Raw genomic sequence first — 20,359 nt, 5'->3', positions numbered from 1 at the left:
AACACACGAGCGATCGTGTGAAATTTCAGGGGATTTTATTTCGATTACAAGAGATATACCTCTGTATTATATATTGTATAAACATTCTATTATCGAAATAAAAAATCAACTTAAGACTGAATAAAAAATTTTCTTTCTTTCCTTATTTCTAATAAAAAAAAAGTATATATATATATAGTTGTAAGTTTTACAAGAGAATGTCTCCTGCATAGAGATATGTTTTGTACCAAATATTAGATTGCAATATTAATAATGTTATTAAAATATTGATGACTAGGTGCATAGTGATCGATTCTTTCTGCGTAATAATTCGCAATCCTCTTAAATCTGTTCTATAACAAAGTAATCCCGTTAGTATAATACGGCTTCGAAGCAAAAGAAGAAGCCCCAGCGAGACTATATGAAGATCTACTCTTGGTATTGGAGACGTGTCACTTCTGGGCGGGAAACAAATTTCTCTGCTAAATCACTCGTTCGTTTAGAAAAAAGTAAGGAACTACTCCAGATGCTTCCTCTATTGTTTTTGGCCTTCGTTGTAGCCATTAAGGTATTCAAGAAGACAACTCCTAATGGTGAGTTTATTCAACGGTCAAGTCTTTTCCTTGATTCTTCTTATTCTTCTTTAATAATGTTACGAAAATATTTTATTCAATTATTATTTCAGGCAAAGTTACCGTATATCTGAGCAAGAGAGACTTCATCGACCATCTAGATCACATTGATCCCATCGACGGTGTTATCGTCGTAGAAAATGACTACCTTCAAGGTCGTAAAATTTTTGGTCAGGTGAGCAAAAATTTCTAACTTATATATATTCCTATATGGGGTCATATTCTTATATGATTTCTGAAATATATCCAAAACTTTTTCTGGTTAATAAATAACATTCTATCATATATTTATTCTGTAATATGTATATTTAGGTCACGACAACCTACCGATATGGCCGCGAAGAGGACGAAGTTATGGGAGTCAAGTTCAGCAAAGAACTGGTGTTGTGTCGCGATCAGATAGTACCGTCGAAGAAAGAAAAGCAGGAGACCACAACAATTCAGGATCGTTTATTGAAACGTTTGGGTTCGAATGCATATCCGTTCAAGTTCCAATTTCCGCAGCTGGCTCCGTGCTCGGTCACCCTTCAACCCGGCGAGGATGATCAAGGAAAACCCTTGGGAGTTGAATATGTTGTAAAAGTATTCGTTGGAGACAACGAAGAGGAGAAGGTATCAAAATATTCGATTATAAGAAATCACAAACGTGCGGTAGAAAAAAGTTAAGAGAAATAATAACAATACAACAATAATATGTATAAAATTTTAAAGTAAAATTAAATTTCTGTAAGTAAAAACATATTTTTTACTTTCTTTCAGGGACACAAAAGGTCGTCCGTATCATTAGCTATCAAGAAACTACAATACGCTCCGCCGACGCGAGGTCGCCGACTTCCTAGCTCTTTGGTATTCAAGGGATTCACCTTCTCCCAGGGTAAACTGAATTTAGAAGTCACACTGGACAGAGAAATTTATTACCATGGCGAGAAAGTTGCGGCGAACGTCACAGTTACAAATAATTCCCGAAAAGCGGTGAAAAACATCAAGGTAAATATTATGAAATTAAATCGAAGATAAATCTCTTAGACGCATTTTACCCCTATCGTCTTTTCCTTTTTGTAGTTATACGTGGTTCAACATTGCGAAGTGACTATGGTAAACGCTCAATTTTCACGGCACGTAGCTAGCTTGGAGACTCGCGAAGGTTGTCCGATTACACCGGGTGCATCCTTTACGAAACAGTTCTATCTTGTGCCTTTGGCCAGCAGCAACAAGGACCGTCGTGGCATCGCTCTCGACGGACATCTCAAAGTGCGTAAAGTAACAAGTTCTCCAACAATATTTGGTATAACAATATTATGTATATATAATTTACAGTATAGCATTCCTGAAAATATTTTAACATTTATGACAATCCATTTTAATTATCGTTCAGGATGACGACGTAAATCTGGCATCCTCGACTTTAATCGCCGAAGGTAAGTGCCCGACTGAAGCCTTGGGTATCGTAATTTCTTATTCTGTCCGAGTCAAGCTGAACTGCGGTACTCTGGGTGGCGAGCTGGTTACTGATGTACCATTCAAACTGATGCATCCGGCTCCTGGTACGTAGCTTGCATTATTTTAACACATCTATATATTTGCACATAATAAATATGTAAATATTTTGAATTTAGTTAAAATTTTCATTTACATATTTACATTGACACATATACATACACACACATGAAAGATTTAGATTAAATTTTTTAGTTTATAGATTCGTTCAAACGTTTTCTTTTATGTAGGCACTATTGAAAGAGAAAAGGCGATGCTAAAGAAGAGCAAGAGCATCGAGAGAACACGATACGAGAACTCTTGCTATGCCAACGATGATGATGATAATATCGTATTTGAAGACTTTGCTCGTTTACGCTTAAACGAACCAGAATAAATTAAAGATCGGCGCTTTTTCTTGCGACCGGTCTCTTAAAAAAATCCTAAGGTTCATAGTGGATTATTTCCCTTATTTAAAATTGACTTTTATCTTTATAATCAAATAGCAATATTAAAATAAACAAGTAAAAAAATAATTTTATAAAATTTAATTATATAGAATTTATTTAAAATAAGTTTTTTTTGATTTTTTTGATATGGTTTTTAGTGAACGAGCTGTATTAAATAAACGTAGGTAAAAAACATTGATTATATTATAAAATTATTACTGAGACAAAATAACAAAAAAATACAAAAAAAAGAGAAAATATAATTAATAAAAATCATCTTAGAATTTCTGTGCGATGGTGGTGATCGGACAGAAATTCACGAGAACAAAAAAAAAAAGAAAATATCAAGAAAGCCTAATGAATAATACGTATTTGATTCAGTTTAAAAATTTCCCGTTTTACCAGAAGTGACATGAGTATGTTATTCGTCTTAATTATTTTCTTATGTTTTACAGAGTATTTTTCCTTCCATTACACTATTTATTTATTTTATTAATAAAAAACCTATTGTAACAGTATGTTATTCAATTGTGATTATATTAGAAAATATATATGAAATTGTAAAAACGCACCTTTTTATCTTCTATTTTTTCATGCCAATTAATTCTTCAGATGTGAAAAATGTAGCAACACATACATACATACATACATACATACATACATACATACATACATACATACATACATACATACATACATACATACATACATACATACATACATACATACATACATACATACATACATACATACATACATACATACATACATACATACATACATACATACATACATACATACATACATACATACATACATACATACATACATACATACATACATACATACATACATACATACATACATACATACATACATACATACATACATACATACATACATACATACATACATACATACATACATACATACATACATACATACATACATACATACATACATACATACATACATACATACATACATACATACATACATACATACATACATACATACATACATACATACATACATACATACATACATACATACATACATACATACATACATACATACATACATACATACATACATACATACATACATACATACATACATACATACATACATACATACATACATACATACATACATACATACATACATACATACATACATACATACATACATACATACATACATACATACATACATACATACATACATACATACATACATACATACATACATACATACATACATACATACATACATACATACATACATACATACATACATACATACATACATACATACATACATACATACATACATACATACATACATACATACATACATACATACATACATACATACATACATACATACATACATACATACATACATACATACATACATACATACATACATACATACATACATACATACATACATACATACATACATACATACATACATACATACATACATACATACATACATACATACATACATACATACATACATACATACATACATACATACATACATACATACATACATACATACATACATACATACATACATACATACATACATACATACATACATACATCTGCTATATTTATCAATATAAAGAATATGCAAACTGATCCATCAAAGTTGTTACCACCATGAAAAGATATTATACTATATTCTCAAAAATTATACATTTTATGACTATATATAAAATATTACAGGAAACAACGAGAGAGAAAGAGAGAGAGATATCAAATCAATATCAGTCTTATATAGAGCATTGATCATGAAGACGCTCGTTGTTCTTAATCATACATATGTGAATAATATTCCTGATACGTCTGAATGTAAGCTTCCTTCTCTATTGATGTCATTTCTGCGATTAGAGTATCATTAACATCAGTGATAGCGACAGTTTTACCACCAACACTAACGGTTGGTACAAGCTCATCGTCCTCGGAATCCATCATCTCTACTTCACCTATAAATTAATTTGAGTCGTAAAATTCAGGAAAATAAATTACTGTCAATAACTTTTTGCTTCAAATTTCGAGATTTTTCATCTTATCTCGTTATATTTAAATGTTCGGAACTATCCTAATATAGTTTCTATTATTTAATAATTTTTTCATACCAGTATCAACAGTTTGCATTTCCACATCTTCTTCATTATCGCTACTGTCACTGGATTCCTGTGGAAGCGCTGCTTTAATGGATGCTGTGGAATTAGTGCCACCTTTTTTCTCATGAGCCAACAATACCGACATGATATCATCGCCCTGTTTATTATTTGTCGTAGTTGTGTTTGTGGCAGTAGCTGCAGCTTTGTCCAAGATACTTTCTTGCGTATTCACGCTATCAGGCTATGAGATAATTAAGTAAATTAAGCATAAAACATATATATATATATATAATGCATTTTTTGCACGTCGAAAAAATTTTTCGGTATCCCTAAAATATATATATATATATATATATATATATATGTATATACAGGGTGTCTCATAACTAACGAGCCAACGCTCGTGAACGGATAGAGTACAGTGAACTGAACAAAAAAGTATTAGGTCATTTTGCGATTTTCGCAATAATTATTAAAATATTAATTAAAAACGCTTAGCGAAGAATATTATACATATGTATAAGATGTCCGGTAATAATCGCCCCACCTTTCTAGGGCAGATACAGCAGGTCAAACTGAACATAAAAGTCCTGTATCATTTTCTGATTTTCGCAATAATTATTAAAATATTAATTAAAAACGCTCAACGTATGAGCGCGCGCCGCATATAGCGTTCAGCATATCCTGAGCGTTTTTAATTAATAGTTCAATAATTATTGCGCTAATCGCAAAATGATACAGGACTTTTATGTTCAGTTTGAGCTGCTCTATCTGTCCTAGAGAGTTGAGGCGATTATTATCGGACATCTTGTAGATATGTATAATATTGTTCGCTAAGCGTTTTTAATTAATATTTTAATAATTATTGCGAAAATCGCAAAATGACCTAATACTTTTTTGTTCAGTTCACTGTACTCTATCCTTTCACGAGCGTTGGCTCGTTAGTTATGAGACACCCTGTATATATACGAAGTGTCCCAAAAGTATCCGACCTTCCTTCATATCTTCGCGCCTGACAATTTTAGCACCCTTTGCCGGGTACGAGTGTCAACTGTAAAACTTCACGAACTCCTTAGATGCCGCAGTTTTCGTCTGGACGCCTTAGTTCACGTGCAGCGTGCGTTTGTTTACAAAGTGTTTTTTACGTTCGTCGCATTTTCCTAGTGTAAAAAATAACGGAAAGATCGGAGCAAACGAATTGGCATTAAATTTTGCTCCGTCAGCCTCCGTACAGTCCTGGCGTAGCTTCCTGCGACTTTTGGCTGTTCCCAAGATTAAAAATGCCGCTCAAAGGACACCGATTCGACGACGAAGAAACAGTCGAAACTAATACGACGAACGCTCTAAAGGCGATATCAAAAAGCGAGTTCCAGGACTGCTTCCAAAAGTGGAAAGGCCGTTGGGAGCGTATTCTTCAATCAAATGGGGACTACTTCGAAGGATGCCACCAGCCCGATGACGCAGAATAACATCAGCGAGGAAATATGAAGGAAGGTCGGATACTTTTGGGACAGACCTCGTATATACAGGGTGTACCAGAGCACTTGTGCCAACGCTCGTGAGCAGGTAGGGCACAGTAAACTGAGCAAAAAAGTCTTATACCATTTTGCGATATTCGTAATAATAATCGAAATATTCGTAATAATATATATGTATATATATATATATATATATATATATATATATATATATATATATATATATATATTCGTAATAATATATATGTATATATATATATATATATATATATATATATATATATATATATATATATATATATATACATATATATTATTACGAATATTTCGATTATTATTACGAATATCGCAAAATGGTATAAGACTTTTTTGCTCAGTTTACTGTGCCCATATATATATATATGTTAAACCAGAAAGTTTTTTCATCTTCCAAAAAATGCATTAGTTCAATATTTTGAATCTAAGCCAAAAAGTTCTTACAAAGAGAGAATAGAAAAACTAGTTGAAAGATGGGAAAAGGTCATTTAAAATGACGGCGATTACGTCATTGATTAAATATACCTACTTTTTTTATTATTTTCATGCAAAATTTTATAATAAAAACAAAGACTTTTCAGTACCCCTAATATATACAGTCGGACCTCTTATCCTACGACCCTCTTATGCTACGAAATCTTTTATCCTACGACAAAAAATCATCTCATGCTACGACCACGAAAAGGGAATTATACCCCCACTCTCAAATTTTTGTCGTAGGATCAGAGGTTTAAGGGGAAGATTCCGGACCGAAAATGTCGTAGGATAAGAGGTACGACTGTATGTATATATATATATATATGATGTAATAGAATAATATACCTGTGAACCATCAGAATTGATAACTGTGCTTTCCATCATCCATATAGGTCTTTCCTTCCTGTGATTCGCCGCATTATCTTCTGGAGATTCATCTCCAATAGTAACATCCACTCTAGTCTCTTCCACTATAAAACCTGACATTCTAGTAGCTTCACCCGACCATTGTTCACTAGGTGCCCTAAGACTACTTGGTTTTCTCGTGTCGATACTAGAATACAATATTGTTTTAACAGATTAGAAATTTTTAATATGCATAAATGTATTTCCAGAAATACTTACCCTCGAATAATATTAATGTCAACAGGCTCTGGTTCCAATATCTCAGGTGCCAATTTGATTCCTTCTACTTCCCTCAATAGTATATACAATGGTTCCAATTGTTCATTGAACTTTGCTAATAATAATCTGGAATCTTTCTTTGGAAGAGCAGATTGATCTTCTTCCACTATTTCCCGACAATATGTACATCTAAATTCACCAGTTCTCATGTCGAAAAGTTGATCCGCCTATACAAGAGTTTAATTGAAGTTTCATCTGTGTTATAATAATTACCTTAGATTAATATTATAACAATAAAATAGTATTATAACATATCAATTTCATATGTTATTTATAATTCGTTATATATATTATTATTGTAAGAATTATATATATCGATATATTTTGATAATAGGATATTATATCACTTTATTATAATGTAACAATATAGTAATAAAATAGAATTTTATTCTAGTTTTTAAGATTCTTAACTTATATTAGATTGTCATACTTACTTCAAGATCTGTAAATGTTTTTAAACAACTTGGACATTTAAAGCTAGCCCTACTGGTTGCATCTCTCTCTTCAGTTTCCATTCTTTTCCTCATTAAGTCAAGTTTATACTTTACTACATTTACAAATGTCTAAAATACAAAAATTTTCATAAACTATATATTTCATTAGTCTCATTAATTTCTATATATTTACTGTTGAGCCAAAGAAAAACAATTATTCATACTTTGTAATTAATGAAATAATAGTTAACTTTCTGTGCTTTTCCATCCGATCCTGTTTCCATTTTTAATCTTACTTGAATAAATTTATCATTTCGTAACGTAGATATCCTGGCTCTCAACATTTTGCGTTCAAACTTTAGCAATTCACAGATGTCATCTTCTTTCATACCTGTACAAGTGTACAATCTTTTTTTTATTAAAATTATTAAGAATTATTTTAATTGATGGATTTTCTATAACATAGCATATAATTACTTACATGGATTCCTAACCAGCATATCCACAATTAAAGCATCTTCTATTGTGTAAAATCCACGTACAACAAGCCGAGCCAATTGTTTCAAACTACTAGGCACCTCAGTCACCAATCTTTCTTCACCACTCATATTTCACATATATCTGACATCAAGTAACGATAACAAAATACGTAACTGCATGTGTCCAAGAACCATTGAAGATGTTGAAAACTGAAATAAGAGCTGAACTGAAAGCGTCTGCTAACAGTTATGTTACTGCGCATATGTGGATTTTCCTTCCTAGGTTACGTTCCAAAACGTCCTCTCCGAGGAAAATTTTACTCAATATAATATAGTATACGTTACGTGTACTATATATTTCGAGTACTTGATACGCGTATCAAAATATGTCGGTGTAAACAAGGCCTATGTAAAGTCCGTGGTCGTTACTGTGTATACTTATACAGTCGGACCTCTTATCCTACAACCCTCTTATGCTACGGGTGCGTTCCTTTTGGACGCTTACACGCTTAAAGCGCTTATAAGCATTGCTTACACTGTTCCATTTGGAGTTATAAGCGCTTATAAACGCATTAATGACGTCACTGTGACGTCATAACTCGTGCTCACAAATCTTATTTCATCGAGGTAGGGCAGCAAAAGCGTGAGCATTTACAGCGCGTGAGCGTTCATATGGAACGCACCTGTAGTATCGCATGATGAATAGAAAAATGGATTTAAATTGTAATGTGATTAATATATGATTAATATATGATTAATATATGATTAATAATTGAAATGTGATTTAAATTGTACATCGGTATAATGTATATGGTAAAATCTTTTCTACGTAATTCTTTAGGGGTAATATTGCAGTTTTCTCGCGATACTTATTAAAAATTAAAAGAATGTTTTCTACTTCTGTATTAAGTTTTAAAGAATCTCCATCGTCATCAAATAATATTTCGAACATTATTACAATTAGCGAACACAAAAGAACAGTCTGTTTTTCCGCCATTTTGACATGCTCACGATGCTCATGCACCCACAAGAAACAACTTTCCGTTTGCAGTTTTAAGCGTTTAAGCAGCAAACGGAACGATTGAAAATAGCGCTTATAAGCGTGAGCGCTTACAGCGCGTGAGCGTTCATATGGAACGCACCCTACGAAACCTCTTAAGGCCGCCGCACACACTTTTACACAGGGTTTGGGAAATTAATTTTTTTTTTTAACTAAATTAAGTTGAAAGTTAATTGATATTTTTAATTGATATTTTAATTTAGACTATAATAAAAAGATATATAAAAAAGTAGAAAATATATTTTTCTTTCTTATAAATTATAAAAGACTATCTTTTTATTATTTTTTATTTTTCTTTATATATTATTAATTGGAATTTTAAATAGAGTTCTTTTAAAGTCCCTAATTTATTTCTTTCCCAAGCACTCTAATAATTCTTTATCTAATAACAAATCGACATATAAACAAATAAAATAGCTTTAATATATATATATTATACATTACGATCATCAGTTTTCATATGACTTTGATATTAATAAATTATTTATTAACTGATATAAAAAAAAGTTAATAAGTTAAGTTAAAATTAACTAGTGTAAAGTTTAAAGTTTATGGCATTTAAAATTAAGTAAGTTAAGTTAAAAGTTATTAACTTTTTTAACTTAACTTTTAACTATTTAACTAGTTACTACCCAACCTGCTTTTACATAACGCATAATGCACATACATAAGGAAACTGATTGGTCTATAAACACATGCATAAAGAATTCAACCAATCGAATTCCTTATGTATATGCATTATGCGTTATGTAAAGTGTGTGCGGCGGCCTTTATCCTACGACAAAAAATCCTCTCATGCTACTACCGCGAAAGGATAATTATACCCCCACTCTCAAATTTTTGTCGTAGGATCAGAGGTTTAAGGGGAAGATTCCGGACCGAAAATGTCGTAGGATAAGAGGTCCGACTGTACTGTGGTTTAGTGCTGTTTTAAGGATACGTTATCGGATATTTTGGGTGCGTTCCATATGAACGCTCACGCGCTGTAAGCGCTCACGCTTATAAGCGTTATTTTCAATCGTTCCGTTTGCTGCTTAAGCACTTAAAATTGCAAACGGAAAATTGTTCCTTTTGGGTGCATGAGCATCGTGAGCATGTCAAAATGGCGAAAAAACAGATTGTTCTTTTGTGTTCGCTAATTGTAATAATGTTCGAAATATTATTTGATGACGATGGAGATTCTTTAAAACTTAATACAAAAGTAGAAAACATTCTTTTAATTCTTGATAAATATCGCAAGAAAACTGCAATATTACGCCTAAAGAATTACGTAGAAAAGATTTTACCATCATATACCGATGTACAATTTAAATCACATTTCAGTTATTAATCATATATTAATCATATATTAATCACATTACAATTTAAATCCATTTTTCTATTCACCATGCGATACCACGGGTGCGTTCCATATGAACGCTCACGCGCTGTAAGCGCTCACGCTTTTGCTGCCCTAACTCGATGAAATAAGCATTTGTGAGCACGAGTTATGACGTCATTAATGTGTTTATAAGCGCTTATAACTCCAAATGGAACAGCGTAAGCTTATAAGAGCTTTAAGCGTGTAAGCATCCAAAAGGAACGCATCCGTTATCAGTGGGATAGAAAAATTTGATCGACCAATCAGGTCAAAGATATCTTACTCCTAATTGGTCCAATTAAACTGCTTCACTCTACGAGTAAGATTTCCGATCGCATCCTAAATTGTTGGTGAGTCGCGCGCGAACGGCGTGGCCGAGTTATATATATTCGTTCCAATGTATATTCGTTCAATTGACAATACGTACGTGTCGCAATACGGAAGACGCGTGACTGTATGGTCTTCCACGCCACGCGTGATAACGCAACGCTACGCAGGTTGCTTCGAGAGCGCGCGAGATCGACACGCATACATACGCACGCACGCACACATACTTGACGGGTGACGAGAGATACTACGATACGACACTACGTCACTACGCGAGAGCAGTACCCAGTACCTAAGTTGACGTCCGTAGTGCGTGTGGTTCCGATTTCGTTCTTGTAAACATGGTGTTTGGAAAATCATGAAATAATTGTTTTTTTTGCCTCACGAAATCGATCAGCGTGCGAGGAACGGGTGCGAATCTTGCGACGGTCGTGCGTTTCATCGAACCGAGACCGGTGGTGTATCATGTGATTCTTTCATCGCGAATGCACGAAAAGTATGGGCACATCTCCGTCACACGGTGAGCTTACACTCGCGCTCTGCTCTGCCATTAGACCGCCCCTTTTTGTGAATTTGGCGTTTTGAAAAAATATCAATCCTACGACTATCGAGCATCCTTATCGATTACATAGTAATCGCTCTACTACTTGCTACTTCTCGCGATAACGCGGTTTCGTCGCAACTTTACCCCTGTATGTGTGTATATGTATCGTCTCAATTGCCGCTATTAAAAATTGTTAGATTGTGCGGAGATTTTCGTATACGATTGTAGTTTACGTTTCGTTTGGGAATTTTCGGTGTCGTTATACTCTTAAAGAAATTATATTGTACAAATAACGTGATTGGTATATTCACCGGTATCTGCAACGAATATATCGCTTACTAGGTTATGACAGTTTTTATAAAAACATACGCCATATATATAGATATTATAAATTATTATAATTTTTTTTTCTTTTTTTTTTGCTAAACAGGGAAACACTGTATGATTTAGTAAAACGTTGGAATATCTTGGTACTTTACCATGGAACAATCAGACACAGTGCAGATGCAAATTCTTCAAGTGGAAGAGATACCAGCAGATATTAATGTGCAAACGATTCAAATTGCTAATGAAGATGTGAAAGCCGTTACTTCTACTCTAGAAGGTGACCAAGATTCACCAAAGGATTCCAGGCCACCGTTTGAACCTATGTTAGTAGCAGATGATAATATCAATGTAGAAGTCACAACGGAAGATTACCTAGATGCAGGCCAGATTGATGCATCCGTTAAAAATGTTGATAACGATGCCGGGTATAATAACCAGGAATCTGAGTTCAACCAACCTGAAACGAAATATACATCAAAACAGGAACAGATTACAATCCATGAACATATAAAAGATCAGATGATAGATTCGAGTAATGAATTGAAAGATTTGTGCACTGAGGAAGACCAAAGTCAAAATGTGATAACTGAGTCTAAAGTAGATCAAGTAGTAGAATCAAAGCAGGAAGCAATACATATTCTAGAAACTGACTGTAATGTAGTAGAAGATGCAAATCAATCTGATAATATAGATAAACAGTGTTTAACATTAGATGAATCTAGACTTAACGAACATTCTGGAGGCCAGATTCATGAAGTTAAAGAAACAAACAGAGAAATACATGATAATGACAGTAACCAAAATAGCTCGATAGTAACTGATGCTGAATTGACTAAATTAGTACAAGAAGAGGCAGAGGTAGTTGTAGTAGTGGAAACAATAGAATCAACAACAACAGATGCGGCAGCAGACAATTTTATTGTCACTCTAGACGAAAAAGACGTTAATAAAGAGTGTAATCAGGAAACTGTAGTTACTCTACAGGAAAAAGAAATTACAAAATCCAAGCATGGGAACAATGAGATCGATCTAATTGATTATAACCAAGAAAATGATGATACTATAATAGAAGTAACAGAAGTTATAGATCCAGTCACAGAAGAGTACAAGCAGCAGGATAACAAAGATTGCATGGAGAATGAATGTCATATAGAATCTGTAAAATTAACCGATGAAAAAATTGCAATTGACAAAGATATAAATGACGAAAATATTCAATTAGAAGCGATTGATGAAGAACCTCTGCTCAGTTCTAGTAATAAAGAAGAGGATATCACTATTATTATAGATGAAAAAATCATAATCACAGAGGATGTTGATTCAGAAATTACAACAGATCAATCACAAATTGAAAACGCTCATGAGGATACTGAAGATACTACTGACCATAAACAAGATGATACACCTATCCGCGAAATTTCCGTAGTGAAGTCACCAATGAAAAAGAGGAGTGTTATTCAAGATATTTTTGACGATTGGGGTGTCGAGAATGCAGACGAAGATGCGCAATCGACTTCGAAAGTGCATGATACTGTAGAGATCGAATTGAAAAGTCTATTAGATGAAGCGAAAACAGATCATATTGTTACAAATGAGACTCTTCAAGATAAAACTTCCTCCACAAATAAAGAATGTGATAAAGATGAGATACATAATGTCGTAGATACAAGCGAGAAGAGTATCAAGCATTCAACTGAACAAACGCAAAATCAAAAGAAAAATAAAGCGATCAATCAAGATGCAGTGCCATTAAATAGAAACGAGAAGAGTTCTCCGGCATTAGCGGCGGGCAAATCTTCTAAAAGTGTAGAAACACGTGCACTTAACAAATCGCACATTGCCACATCGCTTCCTAAGAATCGAGCGCGGCATTTAATCAGTCAGATAGCATCGCCGGCGGAAGTGACGGAGGTACTGAAGGAGCGTTTTCGCGAGAAGCAAAAGACGGTCGTAGACACGCCACGTGGACCGGACATATTCTTCGTGAAGAAATTAACACAAAGACTGTCCAACAAATTGGCGGGTAGCTCGGTGAATCCAGTACCGGGGCTTATACCTCTAACTACCCCTTCTTCTCCCCCTTCTATATCTTCACAATCGACGGTAGATAACTGTGATAAGAAGATAGCAAATACGACAGCGGAAACGAGCAAGGATGGTAATTCCGACAACAAGGAACTATTGGCAATCTTGGAAGGCGATGTTGATCCCGATTGGTCCATCTTGAAGCCTCCAACTCTCACGGAGGAAGGCAAAACACTGCCAAACGTGGAATCACAATCGGATCATAGCTCACCGCCGAAACTCGATCCATTAGTCGAACGGGAATTGGCGCTGAAACAACTCCTCGAGTTGCCTGTAACGTCATCCAAAAAGATTTCACCACGGAAGAAGAAAACTTTCCGAGCAGCACCCGGCAAAATTTCTAAGGATGTAGAAATGCCACTCGTCGTACAGGAAGAGAAGGAACTTGCCAATGTGGATTCGGTAAGCGAGAATGCACAACCAAATACCAAATCTGTCGAGGTAAACCTGTGTTCTCCGCAAAAGAGCAGTCAAAAAGATCACGAAATTGAAAAAGTAGTTGCACGAGAAGAATCGAGATCGGGTAGGAAGCGCAAACCTACCGAAAAAGCGAGAGAACACGAGCAGAACACGATAAAACGGCAGAAAGTGTACAGGGGTAAAGTTTCGTTAAGTAAGAAACAAACGCAGAAAAATATTTCCGATGAGAACACGACAATCGAGAATCACGTGGCGAGCGACGCGTTGACGGATGATGTAAATGTAAATAATGAGAAACCCGTCGCGAAAGAAGTAGCAAGTAAACAGGTCGAGGATAAAATAGATCCGATTTCAAATAAAATTGAAAGTTCTCGGCCGAAACCGAGTCTTCCTAAGAAAGACTCGCAACCTATCGTGAAAAGGAAGATAGCGGTCAAGAGATTGCTACGCCAGAAGATGCCGGCTAATGAAAAGTCCGTTCGGTTAAAAGATAAATTGACTCCTTCGCCAAAGAAGTCTCCCCCAAAGACTGTCTCAAAGTCGCAAAAGCGACCGGCCGAGAGTGCTTCCGGCGACGCGAAACCCAAGAAGAAAATTATAAACGAGATAGACAGATTACTTCAAGATGAGGGCGTCGTTAATTTACTGTACGATGTAGAACAGCCGGATAAAAAGCGTCTAGTTCCCATTACAAAGTCGCGCGCAAAGGTCATGGACCTGCAGAAGGTGCAGCGCGAGCTCAAAATCAGAAAGAAATTGGTACGCAACGCCGTATTGCGATTACGCACGTCGACGGCCGCTGGTGTGACGAAAGTGTCATCGAGATCGAAGAGAGGGTCGATTCATCCGACTGATATTCAAGTGGACAAAAAGGGAGAACAGATCACATCGCCGAAAACCGCTGCCTCACCTACGGAATTCATACTTCCAGCAAAGATTAGAAACGCGGCCGATGCGTCCATCATTATCAGAAGGCACTCGTCCAGTTCCTTTTCCAGCGCGTCCGGAAGTCCTAGAGTTAGCGTTGACGCACCAGAGAAACCGATGGAAGCCGCCAAGACGGACGATGTAGCAGTTCACTCCTTGAGATCTGCCAAGAAGAGACGAGAGTCGCAAGACGAGAAAATTATTAACGCCAAGAAAAGTAAGAAGAAAACAGTACAAAAGTCTGATACAGAGTCTGTTGCTGGTGTTACCACTGCTCCCATTAGTACTACTACTACAACTACCACGACTACTAGTAATGCTGTTCATAATGTGGCTGAGAAAATCGCTGTCCCTGTGCGTCCCAATAAGAAGTCGGAAATTAAAAAGATCGACAAGACTGGTAAACAACAGGAAAATGTCCACGCGTTTGAAGACAATGTTTCGAGTAAAGTTACGACCAGATCGTCTAATGGCGCAGTAACGGGGAAAATAACGGCAAAGAGCAGGCGTGCCGTGAAAAGCAAAGTGACTTTTGTCAGGACAAGTGATCCGGATAATGCTGAAAACTCTTCTAAAGAGGAGGATGAATTATCCGCTTGTCTTGCTGAAGCGGCTACCGCTCTTTCGATTGTCAATGCTGGCGGTCGATCTGGAAATGTTACGACTACACGAAAAAGCAAAGGTAAAAATTTATATATTTTCATAATAGTATTTTCTTTTTCCTAAAATAAAAAAAAAAAAAATTAATCGATTTGTTTACCTTTTTTTGTAAAAAAATTAAATATTCAAAATATATGTATAATTTAATGAATTACATAATAATACTTATACGATACAATATTCCAGTAAATGCAAGTAAAACAGATTTGGATAGTAACAAAACAAAAGTGGAAACACAAGGTCAATTCAGCAATAAAGAAATAAACGTGCGTCGACACGGTAATCTCGTACAATTAATACTTACGCCATCTTCTACGACGAAAATCAGAAATGCTCTTACATTGCAGGTAAGTAATCTTACAGATGTGTATTCTCTCTCACGTTCCTAAGACATTTCTTTAAATTGTTAAATATTGTTTTAAATGTTATAGGTGATGCAAGAATTCAGAGAAGCTCTATCGATATTAAAAAGAGACGACGAATGCAGGGTAGTACTGTTCACTTCTACAGGTACAAGTTTCTGCGAAGGTCTCGATCTTTCGGCATTATTGCATACAAGTAAGGAGGAACGACGATCTGTCGCTCAAGAATTGGCACACGCTGTCAAGTATGTATTTTTAATATGAAATTGGCACGATCGATATTGTAATTATTAACTTTTGTTTTTTTATTTTAAGGGAATTTATCAAAAGTCTGGCTACTTTTAATAAACCTATAGTGGCTGGTGTACAAGGCGCTGCTATTGGACTTGGAGTGACAATGTTACCTCTCTTCGATCTTGTAATTGCTAGCGACAAAGCGACATTTTGTACTCCTTATGGAAAATTAGGGCAAATCGCTGAAGGAGCTGCAGTCTTTACTCTTTCACACATACTGGGCAGTGCAATTGTAAGTTTTAAGCAATTTTGGATTGCAAACATGAAAGAAAGGAGAATAAAGCGTATCTACATTTCGATAGACGAGTGAGCTTCTTTTGGGTGGAAGGACCTTAACGGCGAGCGAAGCGCTAAGAGCTGGTCTTGTTACTCGAGTTTTATGGCCTGATCGGTTTCAAGTAGAATTATTACCGTCATTGCGAGCTATGAGTGATCAATCATCACAGGTAAGTTGCATGTAATAATGTCTCTTGACATTGTAATTTTAATAACAAGCTTCTAAAATATGTATTTTGTGTGTATATAATATAATTTTATACATTATATCTAACTACATTTTAACAATTTTTCTTAGACTCATTGAATCGTAACGTAATACCTTTGTATCTTTACAAACGAAGACAGTAAGCCATGTAAGCTGGCCCAGAATAGAGCAATTCCTGTATATTTACTAGTGTCTTATCCTTGAAAATGCATAAATGTTTTTCTGGGCATGTGCATCTATAATACGTCGAATATAGATCAGATCGTATGTAGCCGCAAAACTCCAAAGTCTCACACATTCTTTTCTGTGCATTAAAAAATATACACTTAATAAATAAAATATGTTTAGGAAAATTAATAAACTAAAAAAATAAATTAGAGTTTTATGTCACTGCATGGCTTAAACGGTTTTTTTTTTCTTTTTACGTAAGAAATATTTATACTATATACTATATAATTTCTGTATAAATATAATAAGTGTAAATATAATAAGAAATTCTTAAATCATGCAGAGACAGATGTAATACAGTATAATATAGAAATTACTTCTATAAATTATGATCTTGCAAATTACAAATGTATGCTGCATATTATTAAGATATACCTTGACACATTTGAATACTTGAATAAGATCATGCTCTTCGTAGGTGTATTTTTGTAGCTTCCAGTAATGTGTTTGCGGACATATGCAATTTATTGTTACATTATACGGTATTATATAGTTGTTACTAGTATCACTTTCTCCATACACTATCACTGCCTCTTGTCTATGCGCGCAAATTTCTAGTTCCACTATTTGCGTGCAAAACTATCAATGATGAGAGAAAGAAACATGATTATTAGAAATAGCAATTAATTATAAAAATATTTTTTTTAAATTATCTCAATAATTTTTTACCTTTAGAATTGATTTATTATTGAGTGATATGGCTGAATTATCAATGGTTTTCGTCCATTTCCACGGACATTCTCTTCCATCAGGACATTGACAAAGTCTCTCTATCAAGCCAGACATCCAAAATCGGTCGTGAATTACATTGCATACCTCGTAAGGTTTACAGTGATGTAAATCGCTTTCTCCTTCAATCTGCTTTGACGAATACAATAAATATCTGTCATGAGAAATGTCATACACTTTTGAGAACTATCGAGTAATATTTACGCGATACAGATTTGTATATACGAACTCCCTTCATATACTTGAATGTAACATTGTTAGCCTTACTGCTGATTGTCGTATATACACCGACACTTGCGCCTATCATAGAAATAAGCAGATAAATTTTCACCAACATATTTGCAACGACGTGTGACTCTTGACTAGATGCTAGATTCGATTGTTGCAATCATAGGATTGATATTAAGTAGCGTAGTGCTAGTAGTAATGCTAATACATTCTCGATTCCATGTTTGCTCCCACATGACTCGTAATTACGAAACTTGTTAATATTTATGACATCACGTAGTCTTTGCTTCGATTGTAAAAGATACAAAGGTGCTATAACGTGTAAATCAAAATATTGGAAAGAAATCCATTCTACTTACGTTATAATATTGCACAGATTTATATTTTAATAGATAAAAAAAAAATAAACGCTTATATATGTATACAATCAATTAGATGTAAATAATCAAGAAAGAGCATTTTCATATTAAAAGTAAAGATATATTTGCATGTTTATACGATTGCAATTTTCTTATTAATCATATATATATTTTTTACAAAAACTGTCACATTTTCAGTCTATGGAAGCAACAAAGGCTCTATTACGTCACAGCCTACGGAAAAAGTTGGACGCCGCGCTTGAATCAGAAACATATTTATTGATTCAGCATTGGTGCTCTGTGGAGTGCCAGACTGCTGTAAAAGCTTACATTGAAGGAAAAATACAATAAATCATGGTGAGTGTGTATGAAAATATTACAATCAATATATATCTATATTAGTTTATTGTAATTATTCTCATTATAGATATCTTTTAATTTCAGTGTGCAAGTACTACTAATCTTGAATCTGCGATATGTGTTTGAGAAGATGTGTTGGAAGTGATTGATATATGTGTGGATAATGATGAATAATCATGCAAAGAGCTGATGTCATATAAAAATTGTACTTCTAATGCGACATTCTACGTCAATGCACGATATACTTTAGATTTAAGATATAAATATTGAATTACACAAAAAGATTGACTATTTTACTATTAGAAAAAATCATTTAGATATAAATTTATTATATATAAATATATATGTATGTTTGTACGTGTATGTATATGCATATGTATATGTATATAAAGTGCTTCTGGATTAAATGGCCAAACTTAAAATATATATTTACGACCTTAAAACAAAAACAAAATTTTTTCTAGAAGTATGCTTGCAAACGCTTCGTTCAAGAAATATTGACTTTATAATTTACAGAACTATAAGAACTATAAGACTGAATGAATGGTGAAAGTCTCTTTTTTTCTTCGTTTTAGAACTCGAAGATTATTGATAGGTTTATGTTTGATTATTGTAAAGATCAATAAAAAAGATAAACCTAATTAGATTGTTTTGACATTCAAGAGATATTGATTTTTTTAAGTTACTATAGATATGAATATATTTTTTTGTTTTGAAATGCCTTTTTTTTTAAGATTGAATGTCATTAACGAACTTGTATTGATTACTGTAAAGTAATAAAGAGGATACATCTAGATTATTTCGATATTTATTCCTACAGTTTTGTAACTTAAGAAGTTAATAATCTTGAACGAAGTGTTTGCGAGCAAACTTCCAGAGTAAATTTTTTTCAAGTCTATATTATATCTTTATTTCTTCAGCATCTGCCTAGAAGGGACTTAATTGATGCTTTTTCAAGTCTATATTTCAAGTTGACCATTTAACCCATAGTACCCTACATATATACATACTACATGTTATATATATATATATATATATATATATATACATTCTTTTCGCATTATGTTATTACTGTTAGATTAAAATAAAGGTACATTTATTGTAAGAAATATAATGAAATTTTTATTTAATTGTCATGTGTCAAATTTATGTTTGACTCGCGTAAAATTATAGTGCACTTCAAGAAAACTCTTTACAATTGTTTAAAAAAAGCAAAAAAAAATTGAAGAGCGCATGTCAGAGCAAACTTCACACAGACGAAACGTCAAATAAATCTATTTTCCTCTGTGTCGAATAGTGTTTGATATTTTTGCAAAATTTAACAAGTATTTATGCAGTAAG

General features: G+C 34.0%; 4 protein-coding genes across 5 annotated transcripts; 2 read left to right on the top strand and 2 right to left on the bottom strand.

Moving 5' to 3' along the window:
• Positions 1-379: 379 nt before the first annotated feature.
• Positions 380-3,107, top strand: Arr2 (arrestin 2). Its single transcript, XM_072909058.1, has 7 exons — positions 380-572; positions 665-786; positions 924-1,223; positions 1,371-1,598; positions 1,674-1,862; positions 1,987-2,155; positions 2,339-3,107. Exons 1-7 carry the CDS (start codon positions 401-403, stop codon positions 2,482-2,484), a joined length of 1,326 nt encoding a protein of 441 aa, XP_072765159.1. The 5' UTR covers positions 380-400; the 3' UTR covers positions 2,485-3,107.
• Positions 3,108-4,230: 1,123 nt separating this feature from the next.
• On the bottom strand, positions 4,231-11,244 carry Tfiiealpha (transcription factor IIEalpha). Its single transcript, XM_072909157.1, has 8 exons — positions 11,112-11,244; positions 8,267-8,474; positions 8,010-8,176; positions 7,786-7,914; positions 7,292-7,518; positions 7,013-7,220; positions 4,689-4,917; positions 4,231-4,535 (listed from the first exon to the last, which is right to left on the bottom strand). Exons 2-8 carry the CDS (start codon positions 8,391-8,393, stop codon positions 4,360-4,362), a joined length of 1,263 nt encoding a protein of 420 aa, XP_072765258.1. The 5' UTR covers positions 8,394-8,474; positions 11,112-11,244; the 3' UTR covers positions 4,231-4,359.
• A 791-nt stretch (positions 11,245-12,035) lies between these two features.
• Positions 12,036-20,312, top strand: LOC140675089 (uncharacterized). Of its 2 annotated transcripts, none has more exons than XM_072909138.1 (7): positions 12,036-15,996; positions 16,161-16,321; positions 16,406-16,581; positions 16,652-16,862; positions 16,933-17,076; positions 18,857-19,015; positions 19,103-20,312. In XM_072909138.1, exons 1-6 carry the CDS (start codon positions 12,036-12,038, stop codon positions 19,007-19,009), a joined length of 4,806 nt encoding a protein of 1,601 aa, XP_072765239.1. In that variant the 3' UTR covers positions 19,010-19,015; positions 19,103-20,312. The 2 variants fall into 2 exon arrangements, with proteins under 2 accessions (XP_072765239.1, XP_072765240.1); XM_072909139.1 differs by having other exon boundaries at positions 19,086-20,312.
• LOC140675099 (uncharacterized) lies at positions 12,203-18,486 on the bottom strand. Its single transcript, XM_072909167.1, has 5 exons — positions 18,301-18,486; positions 18,012-18,200; positions 17,718-17,921; positions 17,229-17,418; positions 12,203-12,339 (listed from the first exon to the last, which is right to left on the bottom strand). The coding sequence occupies exons 1-4, from the start codon at positions 18,406-18,408 to the stop codon at positions 17,239-17,241; spliced, it is 681 nt and encodes a 226-aa protein (XP_072765268.1). The 5' UTR covers positions 18,409-18,486; the 3' UTR covers positions 12,203-12,339; positions 17,229-17,238.
• Positions 20,313-20,359: the final 47 nt, after the last annotated feature.

This window comes from Anoplolepis gracilipes, chromosome 17, assembly GCF_047496725.1.
Source record: "Anoplolepis gracilipes chromosome 17, ASM4749672v1, whole genome shotgun sequence".
NCBI lineage: Eukaryota > Metazoa > Arthropoda > Insecta > Hymenoptera > Formicidae > Anoplolepis > Anoplolepis gracilipes.
The sequence above is the reverse complement of the archived record's forward strand: the minus strand, read 5'-3'. Positions and strand labels throughout refer to the sequence as shown.